Here is an 18,777-nt window from a genome sequence, read left to right on the forward strand (position 1 = left end):
GCGCACAAGCAGGGGAAGCAGCAGGCAGAGGGAGAAGCAGGCTCCCCGCTGAGCAGGAAGCCCGATGCTGGGCTCGATCCCAGGACCCTGGGATCATGACTGGAGCCAAAGGCAGATGTTCAACCAGTTGAGCCACCCAGGCATCCCTCAGCATAAGGTTTTTGAGGTTCATCCACACTGTTGATCACATCAACAAGTGATTTCCTTTTATTGCCTAGTAGCATTCCATCATATGGATATACCACAATTTGTATTGATGGACAGTAGAGTTGATTCCAGTTTTTAGCTAATATGGATGAAGCTGCTGTGAACATTCTGTACAAGTCTGTTGGGAGGACATGCTTTCATTTCTCTTGGATAAATACTTAGGAGTGGAACTGCTGGATCACATGGTAAGTCTATGTTTTAATTTTACAAGAAACTGCCAAAAGGAGTTTTCCGAAGTGATTGTACCATTTAACGTTCCCACCAGCACTATATGAGCATTCCAGTTGTTCCACATACTTGCCAACTTGGTATAAATACATTTTCAATAAATAAACAGAAGAACAGTGGTCCTGTCTCCTGGGAACAACTTTCTTCTCTTGCATAGGAGATCCCGAAGTTCTGAATACAGATTTTACAACATCATCGAGGGTAGGATAAAGTAGGAATAATGACAAGCTCAAGCTTGCCTTAATTCCCTGGGGTGTCTTATTTTTACTGGCCTATATCCAGCAGCAGGAAAAAAAAAAAAGTTTACTGACATTTTATTTCTGACCCAAAGAGGTAGGTGGGGTGTGGTGATTACAGTGGCCCCAGAAAGATTTAGATGAGACCTGAGGAAGACCTGCTTCATGTTTTATTAGGAGACAATCTGGAAAAGAGGATTAGATGCAGTTCCCATTAAGCGCTGTTTCTCCAGCTACAGTGGAATTTTGATAAAGCCCTGGGGATAGGTGTTGCCTTATCCTTCTCTGCTCTGCCAAACTCTGGTCCTAGCCAGGATGGGGGAGGGGAATCCCTCTCTTTTGGCCAAAGCTGTCACTTACCTAATCTGAGAAGCCAGTAGGGACCTCCTCCCCAACGTTCCCTGCAGCCCCAGTCCCAGGACCCCTCAACTCCCCACAGTCTGCTCTGTCAGCCACAGCCCCTGGCCGGTCAAGGAATTTTCCCTGAGTGCCGCTTTTCCTGGTGTCTCCAGCCGCCAACCTCTTTCCCTCCCATGTTTGCTTCTCAGCAGCTGCCTCGAGTCACAGATTCCTGGCCCGGTGCCCACCCAGCACAGACTCTGACACAGAGAAGGCAATTAATTCATACTTGCGGAATTACATCAAGGTGTTTCTGATGGTTATCTCTGGTGTGGAGTCCTGATGGTTTTCTTTATGGGCTTCTTCATCGTAAACATTAAAAGTTAGTTTGGGCCAAAACAAAATTCGTTTTCATTGAATTGAATTCCATTTCTCTCTAGGGCATCCCAGCCTTTGCCCCACCCTTTGCCAGCTCCCTCCGTCTTTTATGTCACTGGCCCCACCCCTCTGTGCTTGACCTTCCAGTCACTGTTTTGGATGTCGCAAGGGACAACTAGGCTGGGAGTGAGTCCCTGGTTCCCTGGCATCTCAGCAAACCCCCATCCCCAACACCTTCTCCCTCCCTGCCAACCTTCTCAAGTACCTCTGGAGGAAAGGAATATTGTTTTTTTTTTTTTAAAGATTTTATTTATTTATTTGAGAGAGCGAGAAAGAGAGAGAGAGAGAGCACACGAGAGGGGGAGGGTCAGAGGGAGAAGCAGACTCCCTGCTGAGCAGGGAGCCCGATGTGGGACTCAATCCTGGGACTCCAGGATCATGACCTGAGCCAAAGGCAGTTGCCTAACCAACTGAGCCACCCAGGCGCCCCTATTGTTTTGTTTTAATGTGTATTGGGTTATAATGACAACACCATAAAGTGCATAAATCTTAAGTATATTGTGCAATGAATGTTTTATAACATCTTTATTGGGATACAATTCACATATCATACAATTCACCCATTTAAAGTGTTTTGTGGGGATGCCTCAGTCGGTTAGGTGTCTGCCTTTGGCTCAGGTCATGATCCCAGGGTCCTGGGATGGAGTCCCGCATCAGACTCCTTGTTCAGCGGGGAGGCTGCTTCTCCCTCTGCCTGCCGCTCTCCCTGCTTATGCTCTGACAAATAAATCTGACAAATAAAAATAAAATCTTTTTAAAAAAGTGTTTTGTGGGTTTTTAGCTTATTCACAAAATTGTGCAATCATCACAATCTATAGGATATATTTTATTTTATTTGAAGATTTTACTTATTTGAGAGAGAGAGAGAGAGTGCCAGAGAGCACGAGCAGGGAGGAGAGGGAGATGCAGACTCCCCAGGAGCAGGGAGCCCGATGCAGGCTCCATCCCAGGACCCTGGGATCATGACCTGAGCCGAAGGTGGACGCTTAAAGGCTTAAGCGAGCCACCCAGGCGTCCCATGATATTCATTTCTTTTTTTTAAAAGATTTTATTTATTTATTTGACAGAGAGATACATAGCGAGAGAGGGAACACAAGCAGGGGGAGTGGGAGAGAGAGAAGTTGGCTTCCCATTGAGCAGAGAGCCCAATGCTGGACTGGATCCCAGGACCCTGGGATCATGACCTGAGCGGAAGGCAGACGCTTAACAACTGAGCCACCCAGGCACCCCCATGATATTCATTTCTATTAGGTATACAGGCGAGAATGGAATTGCTGGGGTGAGTTGTATGATATGTATTTATTTAACTTTTGCTTATTAAAAGTTCCAGCCCCCTACGTGCACATAAATATTTCCAGTTCTTGTAAGTTGGTGATTCTCAAGTACTTACAGTTTGTCTCATTTTTTTTTCCACCTACAAGTTTTGGGGTTCTATCTTCCTATATTTCTCAGTGACCCCAGGGGATGTCATTAGCTGGCCACCTGATGATTACCAAGAGGGGCTTAAACAATTGACAAGCTGGAAAGAGGAAATAGGACCTCTACTAGGCAGTAAGGGTGGGGTGTAGGTAACTATTAGGGAGGCAACGAACAGTGTCTGCCACAGGAAGGGCACTCATCATACACATTTACCCTGTTGATGGAGATAGAACTTTCAGGGAGGGCTTTACACATACATTTTGCTTGCCACTTTGCACACAGTCACAAGTATATTTATCTATTGCTGGAGACATAACTTGTGAAGCCCCTGCTAGAAACCAGTTTCCTAATCAAGATGCCAGGTTCCAAAATGTTTACGTTATTTTGTCAGTTCTGAAGCAAGGGGCTAGGAAACTCAGCAGACATTGGGGGGACTCATACATATTCATAAGGAGAATGGAGGTGGGACCTGAGTTCTCAGAGCATGCTGGGAAATTTCCCAGAGGGCCTGGTTACTAGGCAGAATTCTCAGGAGCTGCTGTTCCCTTTGCCTGATGACTTCCTCATCCCTCAGACTTTTGCACAGTGCCATTCTGGTTTTGAGAGGAGGAGACATCTTAGGATCACTTGAATTGTGGTCTGCTTTTCCAGAAAAGCTCTCAGGTCTTTCCCCCCCATGCTGCTTAGTAAAGTACTTCCCATTTCCTAGAGTGAAAAACATTAGTGCTTAAATAATATTTTTCAGAGAGTGGTTTGAGGGCTGGCAGGATTAGCATCCTTTGGGGCAGGGAAAATGCTTGTAAAAATGCCCAGACCCACTTTCCACCTACTGGGTACAAATTTCTGTGGTGGGGTCCCAAAATATTCATTTCAGAGGTTTGTGGGTGATTCTTGTGCTCAATGAAGTTAGAGAACCCTCTGGCTTAAATTATCAATTAAAGGAAAACTAACAACACAGACATATTCTTGAAACTATATCCACGGGCACCTGGGTAGCTCAGGCAGTTAAGCATCTGCCTTTGGCTCAGGCCCTGATCCCAGGGTCCTGGGATTGAGCTCCTCATCAGGCTCCTTGCTCAGCAGGGAGCCTGCTTCTCCCTCTCCCACTCCCCCCGCTTGTGTTCCCTCTCTCCTGTCTCTCTGGCAAATAAATAAATAAATAAATCTTAAAAAAAAAAAAAAAAAAGGTAGATTCCTGTGACCCAACCACACCCATGGAATCCTAACTTCTGGATGGTGAGGCCTAGTAATCTGTGATTTTAAATAAATAAATAAATAAATAAATAAAAACAAACAAATTGCACTTGAACCTTTGTCATAAATCCAGTGATCATCCAGTAGGAATCTATTTCTGGACTCTTTGTTCTACTGTTCTATTTGTCTATCTTAAGCCAGTACCACACTATCTTAATACCTGTAGCATTAAGATAGGTTTGAAATCTGGTAATGTAAATCCTCCTCCTTTGCTCCTTTTTTTCAAGATCTTTATCTTGGCTATTTTAGGTCATTTACATTTGCATACAAAGTTTAGAATCAGTTTGCTAATGAATTTCCTGACTGGTTTTATTTATTTATTTATTTTAAAGATTTTACTTATTTATTTGACAGAGAGAGAGAGAGAAAGAGAGAGACAGGGAGAGAGGGAACACAAGCAGGGGGAGAGGGAGAAGCAGGCTTCCCGCCGAGCAGGGAGCCGGATATGGGGCTCGATCCCAGGACCCCGGGACCATGACCTGATCACTCAACCAACTGAGCCACCCAGGAGCCCCTCCTGACTGGTTTTAATCTCTTATCTCTTATGCCTTATCTTACCAGAAAATTGACCACACAGTAGCACCATTTCCCAGAAGCTCCTTCATTTTAAATTGAGGACCAACTTCTTGGCATACAAGCCGCCAAATGCAGCTAACAGGGCTCTGAGTTCAGCAGCTCAAAGGCTGTATAGAGAAAGTCTAGACTCCGAACACGAAGTCCAGCTAGCTTGACAAATTCCTTATTTGTGGCCCCCCAGCTTTGACCTGCCCTTGAAAGGAGCCTGTAAACTGTTCCATGATTAGACAGAACTGCATATGGAAATTTAATGTATGATAAAGATGGCATTGTGTCCTTTGTGAAAAAGATGGATTATTCCATAAATGAGGTTTGGAGCAACTGGAAAAGATAAAATTGGAACCCTACTTAATTATTCACACTGAAATAAATTCCAAATAGATCAAAATACTTAGGAGAACTCAAAGTAATTTTAAAATAATATTGAAGTGAGGAAAGGCTGCAAAATATAAAACATTTCTTCATTGCAAAAAAACCCATATCCCCAAAATGAAAAGGCAAACAATACACTGGAAAAAAAAATTGAAACACCTGTTTATGGCTAAAGGTTCATTTCTGGGACGCCTGAGTGGCTCAGTCGGTTAAGTGTCTGCCTTCGGCTCAGGTCATGATCCCAGGGTCTAGGGATAGAGTCCTGCATCGGGCTCACTGCTCAGTGGGGAGCCTGTTTCTACCTCTGCCTGCAGCTCCCCCTACTTGTGCAGTCTCTCTCCCTCTCTGACAAATAAATAAATAGAATCTTAAAAAAAAAAAATAAAGGCTCATTTCCTTAATATATAAAGGGTGATGTAAATTAATAACAAAAGACTAACAATCTGAAAAAAATGAAAAAGGGACATGACCAGATTGATAAAAGAAAATGCATTACAAATTGGTCTTAGACGAAAATAGGGTAAATATCATTCATAACCTGAGAAACATGAATTAGAATTACACTGAGATATCACTTTTCACTGTGAGATTGTCAAAGATACAAAAGATTGAGAGCACACTGTGTGGCGAGGGAAACTGGCATTTCTACACATTGGTTATGAGAATGCAAACTGATACAACCTTTGTGATGAGCAATTAAAGAATATTTATTCAAATATTAAGTGAAAAGAACAACTTACAGAAGCATATGAATAGTATGATAACATTTATCAAAATTTTAAAGAAAGCGAAACTATCGTGTTATTTATAGATACATACATATGCAATAAAAATATTAAGACATGGAAGGAAAAATACCAGCCAATAGCATAATAGTGGTTATCTATGGAGAGGTAGGGAGGGGGAGAGATAAAGAAATGTACATGTGATATCAAGTCTATGCTTGCAAAATGTTAATATTTGTTAGATCTGTGTGAAATGTATGCACGGGTATTCTCTTTTACAGATCTTGAAACATTTGAGCATTTTTTAAATAAAAAATATAGCTTATAAGGGCACCTGGCTGACTCAGTCGGTAGAGCATGCCACTCTTGATCTCAGGGTCATGCCACACTTGATCTCCTGGTCATGCCCATCTTGGGCATAGAGCTTACTTAAAAATAATAATAATAATAATAGGGGCTCCTGGGTAGCTCAGTCATTAAGCGTCTGCCTTAGGCTCAGGTCATGATCCCAGGGTCCTTAGATCGAGCCCCGCATCGGGCTCCCTGCTCCGCGGGAAGTCTGCTTCTCCCTCTCCCGTTCCCCCTGCTTGTGTTCGCTCTCTCGTTGTGCCTCTCTCTGTCAAATAAATAAATAAAATATTTTTAAAAAACATAAAAAATAAAATAATAATAATAATTACAATGAGATCCATCCCTTCTGAATTTGGAAAGTGGCCTGGGTAATTTGGCATTCATGCGCCACCTGGTGGACTGAATTGGAAGTGCTGGGGTGGAGGAGACCTCCGAGAGGAAAATGAGTGAGGCCCAGGATCATACTGGGAATTACTGGCCAAACCAAGACGATGATCCTGATTCTTCAAACTCTTATTTCCCGGTTTTGTGTTTCTTTGCCTTGAGCTCTACCTTTACTTCTGTGCCTACTTTGTACTTTCGGCCTTCTTTAGGCTGTTTGGATGTAAGCCTGTTTGATTTCAGAGCCAGAGCTGCTGTTTATTCTGTCAAAGTGCAGGAAATCAACTGTGAGAACAGTGAAATATATCACTTTTATTCTGTGAAGGATTAGGGTTAGGTATTGAAACCTATCCATCAAGGGGGACCTGGCTGGCTTAGTCAGGAGAGCATGTGATGCTTGATCCTGGGGTCGTGAGTTCCAGTCCCATGTTGGGTATAGGGATTACTAAAATAAATAAAGAAATAAACTTAAAAAAATATATCCATCAAGATGGAAAAGAAAAACTAGAAAAGTCATTGGGTGGAAACACTCACAATCAGTACATTCAAGTAATACAGCCCCCTACCTCATGTTGCCCAGCTAACTCTTCAGGCACAGCGTACCCATGTGCTTCACTGCCCTTGAGTGAGGGAGTTTCTCATCAGAGCAAATCTGACACCAAACAGGACAAGAATGAAGGGCATACCCCCTTGTTCTAAGCCAAGAAAACAGAAACTACCATTGAATGAGTACCTGCTGTATGCGAAGCATTTCTCCATAATGTCAGCTCTAAAAATTCTTGAGTTCCAAATTGTATAGCAAGAAGGATGGGCTTTTGGCTCCCTTGAGGTCATCTCCTTTGTCACCTGAAATGATTCAGGTCTGCCAAAGGGTGTGGAGGCTGCCTCCCAGGAGCAGGTAAGGACAGGCCCAGAGCCAGGTCACTGCTTCAGCCTTAGGCACTGAGGACGAGGGGCAGGGATGGGAAAAGAGAAAGGCCAATTCATCTTACTTGGATGCCAAAAAGGCTTTTGGGGTGGAGGGAAAGTATTCCACAACAACAGTGACTCAAGGATCTAGAGGCCTCTGTTAAGGAGGTCCACAACGTCTGGGCTTTGCCAAGTTCAGGGAACAGTGCTGAGCCTGTTAGCGTTCTTCTGGGGCCAGGCCAACAAAGGTAACCTGAGAATGTATCTCACTAACCACAGTCCTGGCTAGGAGCCTCATATGCGCCCCTACTTGAAGGTGCTGTGTTTTTCCATTCTGGGAAATTCTTAAAACGCAGGTGACTCACCAGCTATTTCATTTGCGCCAAAGATGAGCCCCAGCCCTCCTCCCTCCTCTCTCCTTTCCAAGTCCAAGCTTGGCTTGGTCATACCTGGCCAAATCGTCTCAGAGTAATCCTGGGGTCAGTTTACCTAGGCTCTTGCCCTTCATTCTTTTTTTTTTTTTTTTTTTAAAGATTTTATTTATTTATTTGAGAGAGAGAGAATGAGAGAGAGCGAGTACATGAGAGGGGGGAGGGTCAGAGGGAGAAGCAGACTCCCTGCCAAGCAGGGAGCCCGATGCGGGACTCGATCCCGGGACTCCAGGATCATGACCTGAGCCGAAGGCAGTCGCTTAACCAACTGAGCCACCCAGGCGCCCGCCCTTCATTCTTGTTGGTTAGCATGATTTGGGGAGCACGGAGTTCTCCTTGGGATAGGGCTGCCAGATTTAGCAAATAAAAATACAAGACATCTGGTTAAACGTGAATTTCAGACAAATAGTGAATACCATTTGCTGTAAGTACTCCCAAATACTGCACTGTATTTTATCTGACATTGTATTCTGGGAGTATTTAAATTTCTCTCATTATCCCAGATCAGGGTTGACAAACTTTTTCTGTAAAGGACCAGACAGTAAGTGTTTTAGCCTCGTGGGCCACACTGCTGGGTCTCTGTTGCAACTACTCAACTCTGCTTTTGTAGCACCAAAGCAGCTATAGACAATGCATAAATAAATAGGTGTAGCTGTGTTATATAAAATGTTATTTATGGACATTGACCTTTGAATTTATGTAATTTTCACATGTCTTGAAAGATTCTTCTTCTTTTGATTTTTTCCCCCAGCCATTAAAACATATAAAAACCATTCTTAGCTTACAGGTTTTAAAAAAACTGGTAGAAAGCTAGATTTGACCGACAGGTCATAGTTTGCCTACCTCTGATCTAAAGTCAAAGAATCCAGGTACACCTGAGTGGCTCAGTCGGTTAAGCATCTAACTTTTTTTTTTTTTAATATTTTATTTATTTATTTGTCAGAGAGAGAGAGGCAGGCAGAGGGAGATGCAGGCTCCCTGCTGAGCAAGGAGCCTGAAGCGGGACTTGATTCCAGGACCCTGGGATCATGACCTGAGCCGAAGGCAGACGCTTAACCGACTGAGTCACCCAGGCATCCCAAGCATCCAATTCTTGATTTCAGCTCAGGTCATGATCTTGGGGTCATGAGATTGAGCCCTGTGTTGGGCTCCGCACTTGGCATAGAGTCTGTTTGAGATTCTCTCTCTCCCTCTGCCATTCCCCCCTGCACTCACACTCTCTCTCAAACAAATCAATCTTAAAAAAAAAAAAAAAATAACCAGCCAAAGAATCCAACTTTTGTCTGAATCCAAATCACCAGAGAATCGATTTGTAACAATATAGATTGCTAGGCCCCATTCCCAGAGTTTCTCTTCAGTAGGTCTGGGGCAGTGCCTAAAAATTTGCATTTCTAACACCTTCCCAGCTGATGCTGATGTTGCTAACTAAGGACCACACTTTGAGAACCACTGACCTAGAAGAATACCATTTCCCTGTAATGCCAACCTCTTTTTCTGGGATATTTTATTTTATTTATTTTTTAAAAAGATTTTATTTATTTATTTATTTATTTATTTATTTATTTATTTATTTAGAGAGTGAGAGAGCGAGTTGGGGGAGGAGCAGGGGGAGAGGAGGAGAGAGAATTTTAAGCAGACTCCGCGCTGAATGCCGAGCCCGACATGGGGAGGGATCCCATGATCCTGAGATCACAACCTGAGCTGAAACCAAGAGTCAGATGTCCAATTGATCAGATGTCCAATTGACTGAGCCCCCCAGGTGCCCCAAAGATTTTTTTTTTTAAGAGATTTTATTTATTTATTTGAGAGAGAGAGCATGAGAAGGGGGGATGGTCAGAGGGAGAAGCAGGCTCTCTGATGAGCAGGGAGCGGGACATGGGACTCGATTCCGGGACTCCAGGATCATGACCTGAACCAAAGGCAGTCGCTTAACCGACTGAGCCACCCAGGCACCCTGCCCCAAAGATTTTTACTTTTAAGTAATCTCTACACCCAACATGGGGCTTGAATTTATAACCAGGAGATCAAGAGTTGCACGCTGCACTGACTCAAAGAGCCAGGCACCCCTATCTGGGGTATTTTAAAGCCTCCTCAGCCTTAGGAATAATTTTCCATGAGGATCACAGATTATATCTTTGTTGGAGACCCTCCCATTCTCTGTAAGAATTTCTCCTTGCACTTGCTACTGGAATTTTCTCCTTTAGCTAGCCTTGGGATGGAGTTGGGCTGAGAGTTTCTAATACATTTGGTTTAAAAAAAAATAGCTCTCCCCAAGTATTAAAAATTATGCATTTAAAAATCTTTTATTTTATTTTGTGGGGCACCTGGCTGGCTCAGTCAGTAGAGCATGTGACACTTGTTCTCAGGGTCATGAGTTCGAGCCCCACCTTAGGGGGACTTAAAAAAAGAGATTACTTAAAAGAAGAAAAAAAATCTTTTTTTTTTGTGAGTAATTTTAGATTTACAGAAAAGTTGAAAAGAGGGTAAAGTTTACATATACTCCTCACCCAGTTTTTTTTTTTTTTTTTAAGATTTTATTAACTTATTTTAGAGAGAGACAGCGGGCACCATTCACGCGCGGGGAGGGTAGGGGGAGCAGAGGGGGAGGGAGAGGGAAAGAATCTCAAGCTAACTTGTGCTGAGGGCAGAGCCTGACCTGGGGCTCGATCTCATGACCCTGCGATCATGACCTGAGCCTGAACCAAGAGTGGGATGTTTAATGGACTGAGCCACCCAGCTGCCCATCACCGAGTTTTCTTCAATGTTAACATCTTACGTGTACATTTATCAAAACGAAGAGGCCAACATTAGTACAACACTATTAACTAAACTCTAGACCTTATTTGAATTTCAACTGTTTTTCCACAATGCCCCTTTTCTGTCCCAGGATCCCAACCAAGATACCACATTACTTTAGTTGGCATGTCTCCTTAGGTTCCTCTGGTCTATCACAGTTTCTCTGTTTCCTTATTTTTCATGACCTTGACAGTTTTGAAGAGTACTGGTCAGACATTATGTAGAATGTCACTCAAATTGGATTGTTTAACGTTTTCCTCCTGATTACTCTGGGATTATGGGTTTTCTGGAAAAATACTACAGAAGCAAAGCTCCTTTCTCATCATCTCATGTTGGGGTACATGTTATGAACATGAATCATTACTGGTACCGTTAACTTTGATCACTTAGTTAAAGTGGTTCTTACTAGGTTTCTCAACTGCGAAGTTATTAGTTTTTCTTTTCCATACTTAACTCTTTGGAAACTGGTCAATAATTCCAGGGTGTGGATTTGGGAGTGAGACCACCACAAATTTTACCACAGACTTACTGTGTGATCTTGGGCAAGTTACCTGGTATCTCTCTGTTTCAAAATTTTCATTTTAAGATGAAGATCGAAATGGTGCCCATTCCACCAGTCTATAAGAGTGAAATGAGAAGATGTATGTAAAAGAGCTTAGCACAGGGGCGCCTGGGTGGCTCAGTTGGTTAAGCGACTGCCTTCGGCTCAGGTCATGATCCTGGAGTCCCGGGATCGAGTCCCGCATCGGGCTCCCTGCTCGGCAGGGAGTCTGCTTCTCCCTCTGGCCCTCCCCCCTCTCATGTGCTCTCTCTCAAATAAATAAATAAAATCTTTAAAAAAAAAAAAAAACAAAAGAGCTTAGCACAGTCTCTGGCATGTAAGTGCTCACTGATGCACACTATGATTATTATTACTATCATCACTAGTTTTTTTCTAGGCATTTAAAAAAAAATTTTAATAGCAATTGTTAACTCGCTGTTATGGTAGATTCTAAAGACTTTTGATGGGTGCCTGGCTGGCTCAGTCGGTAGAACATGCGACTTTTTTTTTAAATTAACATATAATGTATTATTTGTTTCAGGGGTCTTTTTTTTTTTTAAGATTTTATTTATCCATTTGACACAGAGAGAGAGAGAGCCAGAGAGAGAGAGCATGCGGGAGCACAAGCAGGGGGAGCGGCAGAAGGAGAGGGAGAAGCAGACTCCCCACAGAGCAGAGAGCCCGATGCAGGGCTTGATCCCAGGACCTTGGGATCGTGACCTGAGGTGAAGGAAGCCGCTTAACCAACTGAGCCACCCATGTGCCCCATTTTTTCTTTTTTTTTTGAGCATGTGATTCTTGATCTCAGAATTATTAAGTTCAAGCCCCATACCGGGTATAGAGATTACTTAAAAATAAAATCTTTTTTTTTTTTTAAGATTTTATTTTATTTATTTGACAGAGAGAGAGAGAGACAGCTAGAGAGGGAACACAAGCAGGGGGAGTGGGAGAGGGAAAAGCAGGCTCCCGGCCGAGCAGGGAGCCCAACGCGGGGCTCGATCCCAGGACCCCGGGATCATGCCCTGAGCCGAAGGCAGACGCTTAACGACTGAGCCACCCAGGCGCCCCTTAAATAAAATCTTAATAAAAAAGTAAATAGGGGCACCTGGCTGGCTCAGTCGGTTAAGCGTCTGCCTTCGGCTCAGGTCGTGATCCCGGGGTCCTGGGATCGAGTCCCAAATCGGGCTCCCTGCTCAGCGGGAAGCCTGCTTCTCCCTCTGCCTGCCGCGCTCTCCCTCTCTCTCTGACAAATAAATAAATAAAATCTTTAAAAACAAAAGTAAATAAAAACTTTTGATCTAGATGCTTTAATTAGTATTTTTCTTTCTTTCTTTCTTTTTTTTTTTAAAGATTTTATTTATTTGTCAGAGAGAAAGAGCGCACAAGCAGGGAGAGTGGCAGGCAGAGGGAGTAGCAGGCTCCCCGCTGAGCAAGGAGCCTGATGTGGGACAAATTAGTATTTTTCAGAGTGGTCCTCAGATTGAATTAGCATATCTGGGAGTAGGATCCAGGAAACTCACGTTTATCAAGTTTCCCAAGGGATTCTGATGTGCACTAAAGTTGGAGAATCATTTCCTTGGACACTAAAAAGCCCAGAAATGGAGAGGGAAGGAACATCAGTAGAATGGATCAACCCCAGCTGGTCAAGGATGACACTGGGGACACTGTAGTACAGGGCATGACTCTGGTTCTCTACTCAGAAAGACCTGAGTTTGAATCATAGTGACTAGCGTGGCCTTACCTTAGGTTATGACTCTACTGAGCCTGGCACACCTAAGTGGCTCCCTCCCTCTTCAAGTCTTCGACAATTATCACTTTTTCAGCTAGGCTTTCCCTGACCCCATTATACATATAAAATTGCCTCCCTCCTGCACTCTCCAGTCCCTGTTTTACTTTTCTCAGAATCATTTATCACCACCTAATATACTATCTATTTTCTTTGTCTCTCCCACTACAAGTAAAGCTCCATGAAAACTGTCTATTTATTGATGGAGCCTCCGTGCCTAAACAAAGCATGGCACATAATAGGCATTCAATAACTATGTGTTGTATGAATTGATTTACTTTTTCCCTCCAGTTTTACTGAGGTATAATTGACAAACTGACTGCATTACTATTTTTTTTTTTCTAAGATTTTATTTATTTGACAGAGAGAGAGACTGCGAGAGAGGGAACACAAGCAGGGGGAGTGGGAGAGGGAGAAGCAGGCTTCCCGGCAAGCAGGGAGCCCCATTTGGGGCTCGATCCCAGGGCTCTGGGATCACGACCTGAGCCGAAGGCAGACGCTTAACGACTGAGCCACGCAGGCGCCCCTGACTGCATTACTATTAATCTAGGATGCTTCTTAGCTGGTTGAGCCCCAGGCGAGGGATGAAGGGATCTTGAACTTTTCAGGCTTATTTTTACCGTTGATCAGCATCCTTCCCCCCCTCCCGCCCCCTTTTTAAGTAAGCTCTGTGCCCTAGGTGGGGCTTGAACTCATCAACCCCAAGATCAAGACTCTCATGCTCTACCCATTGAGCCAGTCAGGCACCCCAGATCGGACAGACCCCTTTCCCCACTGTCCCTTGGGTCAGTCTCCCAGAGGAGTTCCCGGTTCCTCAACAATTGGTCACAGACAAGTCTAACTGGTCCTCCCTCGGACACAGGACAAATACGATAAGCGGGAGCAGCCGAGCCCCAACTTTGACGAAGAGTTTCTCCCCTCCTTTCCTCACTACCCAGTACGTGACTCGGAAGGGATTTCAATACCAACAGCCGTCTCTTCCACCCAGGTTGATTCCATCTGGCCAAAGGAGGAAAGTTTCCTATTGAAGAAGCCACTGCGGTACGGGTAGGGGTCCGCGGGCCGGAGGGCTTCCCTTTCAGCGCGGGAGCGTTCAGTCGCAGCCCCGCGACTATCGCGATAGAAGAGCGGGATCGGCGCTGGCCCTTTAACAGCCCCTTCCCGAGGGCCTGCCTCGCGCGTGCGCACTGCGGTTCTGCGCTTGTCATCATGGCGACGCGGGGCCATGTGCAGGACCCTAACGACAGGCGCCTCCGGCCCATTTACGGTGAGTGCCTGGGGCCAGCCTCTTGTCGGCCGGACGCGTCGAGAGCTGCTGAGGCCGAGGCGAAGGTCCAGGAGGGGCGCTGAGGGGGCGGGCGCGGAGCTGGCAGGCGCGGGGGGCGGACCGCGCGGGCCTCTAGGCCGCAGCCCCGGGCCTCGCGTAGGCGCTGGCCGGGCCTTCCTGAGCCCAGCGGTGGCAGCGGCGCGGTCCAGGCAGCGTCTGGTCAGCAGAGCAGGCCCGACGTGCAGGCCGTGTGAGACACACTCTCGCTGAGACGTGCGCTGCCCGCAGGCTGCGTTGTTAATGCCGCACCAAGGAAGACCCAGGATTTCAGGTGGATCCCAAGCCAGGTGAAAGCTGGCTCCAGCATGAGGGTGCGACACTCTGCTTGAGGGAAAATTCCTCACTAAAGACTTTTTACTTAGGAGAACGGGGCCTAGGGGGTCGTCTGACAAGCTGTGCTCGGTGCACATGGAGAAACAGGTCCAAAGAGGGGAAGGGGCTTATGCAAGGTCACCCAGATCGAGTCAGGAGCAGGCCCTATTCGAGGCTCCCAATCCAGAGTTCTTTGGTGGAGAAACAGCTGCTCTGGGCGCACGTGGGAGGCGGGGGGGGGGGTCGTGGGCCCAAAATAGCGGTGAAGAGACAGTGTTAGCTCTTGTCAGAGGGGCATGCAGGGCTGCTGCAGGGCTTTTCCTCTCTGCAGCTTCTCTGGTTTTCTCTGCAGCTTCCCTTGTGCTTGCTAAGTGGATCCCCCTCCTTAACGCTTACCTCAACTCTCAGGCTTTCAGACCTTGATGTCATCCTGCTACCCGGCTGTGAAAAATCAACAGATTTGAGTCAGGGAGAAACACCTTTTCAGTAACCAGGATGTTCTGTAATTGGGCAGTGGTCCTTTTTGCAATTCCTCTCTCTCCTCATAGATAGTTGGTCTGTCTTAGTGAACGGTGAGGAAGGCTTCAAGGTCAGTGGTTTTTGCCAAACTAGACCTCGAGCTTATAGTGTAAATGTTACTAAATGGAGGTTTCTCCACATGGCTGAGATCATTCAACTTTTTTGGAGGAGGGGGCAACTTTATTTCTGGCACAGTTGGTCCTGCTTTTAAAATTTGTATGATGCTGGGGCGCCTGGGTGGCTCAGTCGTTAAGCGTCTGCCTTCGGCTCAGGTCATGATCTCAGGGTCCTGGGATCGAGCCCCACGTCGGGCTCCCTGCTCGGTGGGAAGCCTGCTTCTCTCTCTCCCACTCCCCCTGCTTGTGTTCCCTCTCTCGCTGTGTCTCTCTGTCAAATAAATAAAATATTTAAAAAAAAAATTTGGAAAAAAAATAAAATAAAATTTGTATGATGCTTTACTCACATCTCATTTGATTCTAGCAACAACCTGTGAGGTGGGAAATAATAGCTAATGTATATAGACCGATTATTATGTTATTCTCTGTGATTGGCCCTTCATATGGCTTATCTTATTTAATATTCACACATTCTCATGAAGTAGATAGTTTTTTCCAGTCCTGCAAATCCTCCCCCCCCTTTTCTCCCCACAGATGAGAAAAATGGGGCTTTGTTGATACTGTCTAATTTGCCTAAGGTCATTCAGCTAACATTTGATGGAGCTAAGATCCTAACCCCAGTGTCCCAAGCTCACCCTCTTAACCACTGCTAGAAAATTCCTCACTTTAAGCTGAAGACACTGACTTGTCAAAGGTCACACAGGTGGTGAGTGGCAGAGATAGGACTCTATTTCCATTTCCCCATGGTGTATGTTACCATACCCTCCAGTATATATTTTCAGAGGGCAGGGATGAAATAAGGATGATTGAGGGTAGGAACTGAATCCAGCCAGGGTTCACAGTTTCTAGCTTATGACTCTCTGCGGCAGCAGCTACCGGCAGACATTTTTTTTTTTAAGTTTTATTTATTTAAGTAATCTCTTCACTCATCATGGGGCTGGAACTCGCGACCCCGAGATCGACCCCAAGATCGAGTCGTGTGCTCCTCCTACTGAGCAACCAGGTGCCCCCCTCCTTTAAACTAAAAAGATTCAGTACTTTTCTTTTTTTAATTTAAATTCTAGTTAGCTAACATGCAGTGCAATACTGGTTTCAGGAGTAGAACTCAGTGATTCATCACTTACATACAACAAACACCCAGTGCTCATCATAACAAGTCCCCTCCTTAATACCCATCACCCATCTAGCCCATCCCTTACCCACCAGATTCAGTACCTTTTTTTTTAAAGATTTATTTATCTATTTGAGAGAGAGCACTCATGTGCTTGGAGGAAGAGGGATGGTGGCGGGGGGAGAAGCAGAGGGAGAGGGAGAAAAAAGAAACCCAAGCAGACTCTGCATATGGAGCCTGACTCAGGCTCGATTCCAGGACCTAGAGATCATGACCTGAGCTGAAATCAAGAGTCTGATGTTTAGCTGACTGCACCATCTAGGTGCCCCCAAGACTCAGTATTTTTGAGAATAATTGGATTTCTAAAATTGTTCTTGAGGACCAAAGAAAATGCCTTTGGTGTCCCATAAGTCATTTAGAAATAACAGTGTTTTGAACTACTCAGTGAGAAAAATCTTGTCCATTTCACGTTGCTAAACATTAGGATATGTTAACTAGAAGTGACAGGTTGTATTGTCAAAACTGAAGCCAGAATTATGTAGCTTTTGTTATAGTTCATGGGGCGAGTATTAGAAGAAGCTTCCTTTAAGAATTTCCAGCAGTTAGGGGCACCTGGGTGGCTCAGTTGGTTAAGCGACTGCCTTCAGCTCTGGTCATGATCCTGGAGTCCCAGGATCTAGCCCCGAATCTGGCTCCCTGCTCAGCGGGGAGTCTGCTTCTCCTTCTGACCCTCCCCCCCCATGTGCTCTCTCTCTCTCTCTCTCTCATTCTCTTTCTCTCAAATAAATAAATCTTTAAAAAAAAAATTCAAGGCAATTAATATCAACTGGCAGGAACAGGAAAATAGAGGGTACCAACTGTCCTTGACTTCAGCACTTTTGACCTCCAAACTTTGGGACTCCCCAGGCTTTTGTGTTTAAATATATTAGTACCCCTAAACCAGTATTGTTCCTTGAATTCAGACATTCATTAGCTGATAAATGAAAAGCTTATGCTTGGTAGGTAGTGCTTGCCCACCAGCCAGAAGTTCAACAACTGTCAGCATTAATTGAGTGCTTGTTTGTATGCTAACTGTCCTATTAGGTAGTAAGATTATTGTGATCATAGTAGTAAACTAAAGGCCAGAGATTAAACTGCTCAGAGTTACAGCTAGTAAGTTGTAGATCTGGGATTTGAACACAGGCATTGTCACTGAGAGCCCAGCTCTTCACTGAGTTCAGAATTAGCAGCATCACTATCTTTGTACAGCATTATTTGTACTGCCAAGGTTTTAGCATTTTACAACTGTTGGAAACTGCCTGTAACCTCAGCTCTTGCTGAATATTGTTTAGGGTAGAAGTGGACAGTACTGTATGGGTGATTAACTGTGAAATTGTGGTGAGTTGAGATGTGGTGGGTTGAAATTATATTTTCATTGTCCAGGTTTAGAATAACTTTTCAAAAAGCTCATTAGTTAAAACATCTTCAGAGTGCTTCTCATTATTCATAAATTGGTAAGTTTAGATATTATATTTTTAGTGTTTGAAAACCACGCCTGACCTTATTAGAACACCTACTTTATTCATTTTCCTTTTGCTAAAATTACTGTCTTGTGCTATGTGGTTCTTTACAGATTTTGTACTCTGACATGACTTGGTGAGCCCCAGTGCTTTTTTCTACCATTATTATTAATTTAAAAATGTTTTTAGTGGCTAGGGGGACAAGCAGGGTGGAAGTGATGGTCAGGTATGGCACGTCATCAATTTGTGTAGAATACAGGAATTGCTAGGTCAGCAATTGTAGAGACGTTTCAGAGAAAAAATATATTCTCATAGTTTTTAGAATGCACATACATTTTTTTTTTTTTAAAGATTTTATTTATTTATCTGACAGAGAGAAAGACAGCGAGAGAGGGAACACAAGCAGGGGGCGTGGGAGAGGGAGAAGCAGGCCTCCCACTGAGCAGGGAGCCCGACGTGGGGCTCGATCCCAGGACCCTGAGATCACGACCCGAGCCGAAGGCAGACGCTTAATGACTGAGCCACTCAGGTGCCCCTAGAATGCACATACATATTTTTATTTACTTTCCTGGCACACGATCTTTTGTTCTAATCTGTCTTACTGGCTTCCAGTCTTGCTATAGTCTGGGTGAGGTGTAACATACTTCCTAGCTGTGTTTCCTGAATGATAGTGACTTTTTAGTGAGTTAAGACGTTTCCCTTTGGTGCCTGGACAACTCCAGGTAATGATTTTGCTATGGTTAATTAGTAAATGCTCCCAAGTCCTCAATCCAATGTGGTATTTATTCTGAGCCTTCTGTTGGGCATTGTTAGCCCTGCAAGTCATGTCCTGTTTTCCCTGAGGAGTGGCAGGGCATCTTGGTGAGTGAAGATTATCTTGTCCTTCTTTAGAAAAGTCACTTGG

At 44.5% G+C, this 18,777-nt stretch overlaps 2 protein-coding genes across 9 annotated transcripts in view; one reads left to right on the forward strand and one right to left on the reverse strand.

Moving 5' to 3' along the window:
• Nucleotides 1-4,793: 4,793 nt before the first annotated feature.
• LOC145716850 (uncharacterized) lies at nt 4,794-14,216 on the reverse strand. 7 transcript variants are annotated; one of them, XM_081802203.1, is made up of 7 exons: nt 13,955-14,216; nt 11,214-11,280; nt 8,154-8,213; nt 7,925-7,934; nt 7,260-7,468; nt 7,093-7,146; nt 6,819-6,971 (listed from the first exon to the last, which is right to left on the reverse strand). In XM_081802203.1, the coding sequence occupies exons 1-3, from the start codon at nt 14,214-14,216 to the stop codon at nt 8,159-8,161; spliced, it is 384 nt and encodes a 127-aa protein (XP_081658329.1). In that variant the 3' UTR covers nt 6,819-6,971; nt 7,093-7,146; nt 7,260-7,468; nt 7,925-7,934; nt 8,154-8,158. The 7 variants fall into 7 exon arrangements, with proteins under 7 accessions (XP_081658330.1, XP_081658329.1, XP_081658326.1 ...); XM_081802204.1 differs by lacking the exons at nt 6,819-6,971; nt 7,093-7,146 and adding an exon at nt 4,794-6,410 and having other exon boundaries at nt 7,885-7,934; XM_081802200.1 differs by lacking the exon at nt 7,093-7,146 and having other exon boundaries at nt 7,885-7,934.
• Nucleotides 14,128-18,777, forward strand: part of NAA25 (N-alpha-acetyltransferase 25, NatB auxiliary subunit) — a 73,835-nt gene continuing 69,185 nt past the window's right edge. For both annotated transcript variants that reach the window (XM_081802190.1, XM_081802192.1), the window contains exon 1: nt 14,128-14,256. In XM_081802190.1, the coding sequence (XP_081658316.1) occupies nt 14,199-14,256 (58 nt within the window). In that variant the 5' untranslated portion in view covers nt 14,128-14,198. The remainder of the gene's footprint in view (nt 14,257-18,777) is intronic.

This window comes from Leptonychotes weddellii, chromosome 13 (assembly GCF_054177405.1).
Source record: "Leptonychotes weddellii isolate Sample4059 chromosome 13, ASM5417740v2, whole genome shotgun sequence".
Taxonomy (NCBI): domain Eukaryota; kingdom Metazoa; phylum Chordata; class Mammalia; order Carnivora; family Phocidae; genus Leptonychotes; species Leptonychotes weddellii.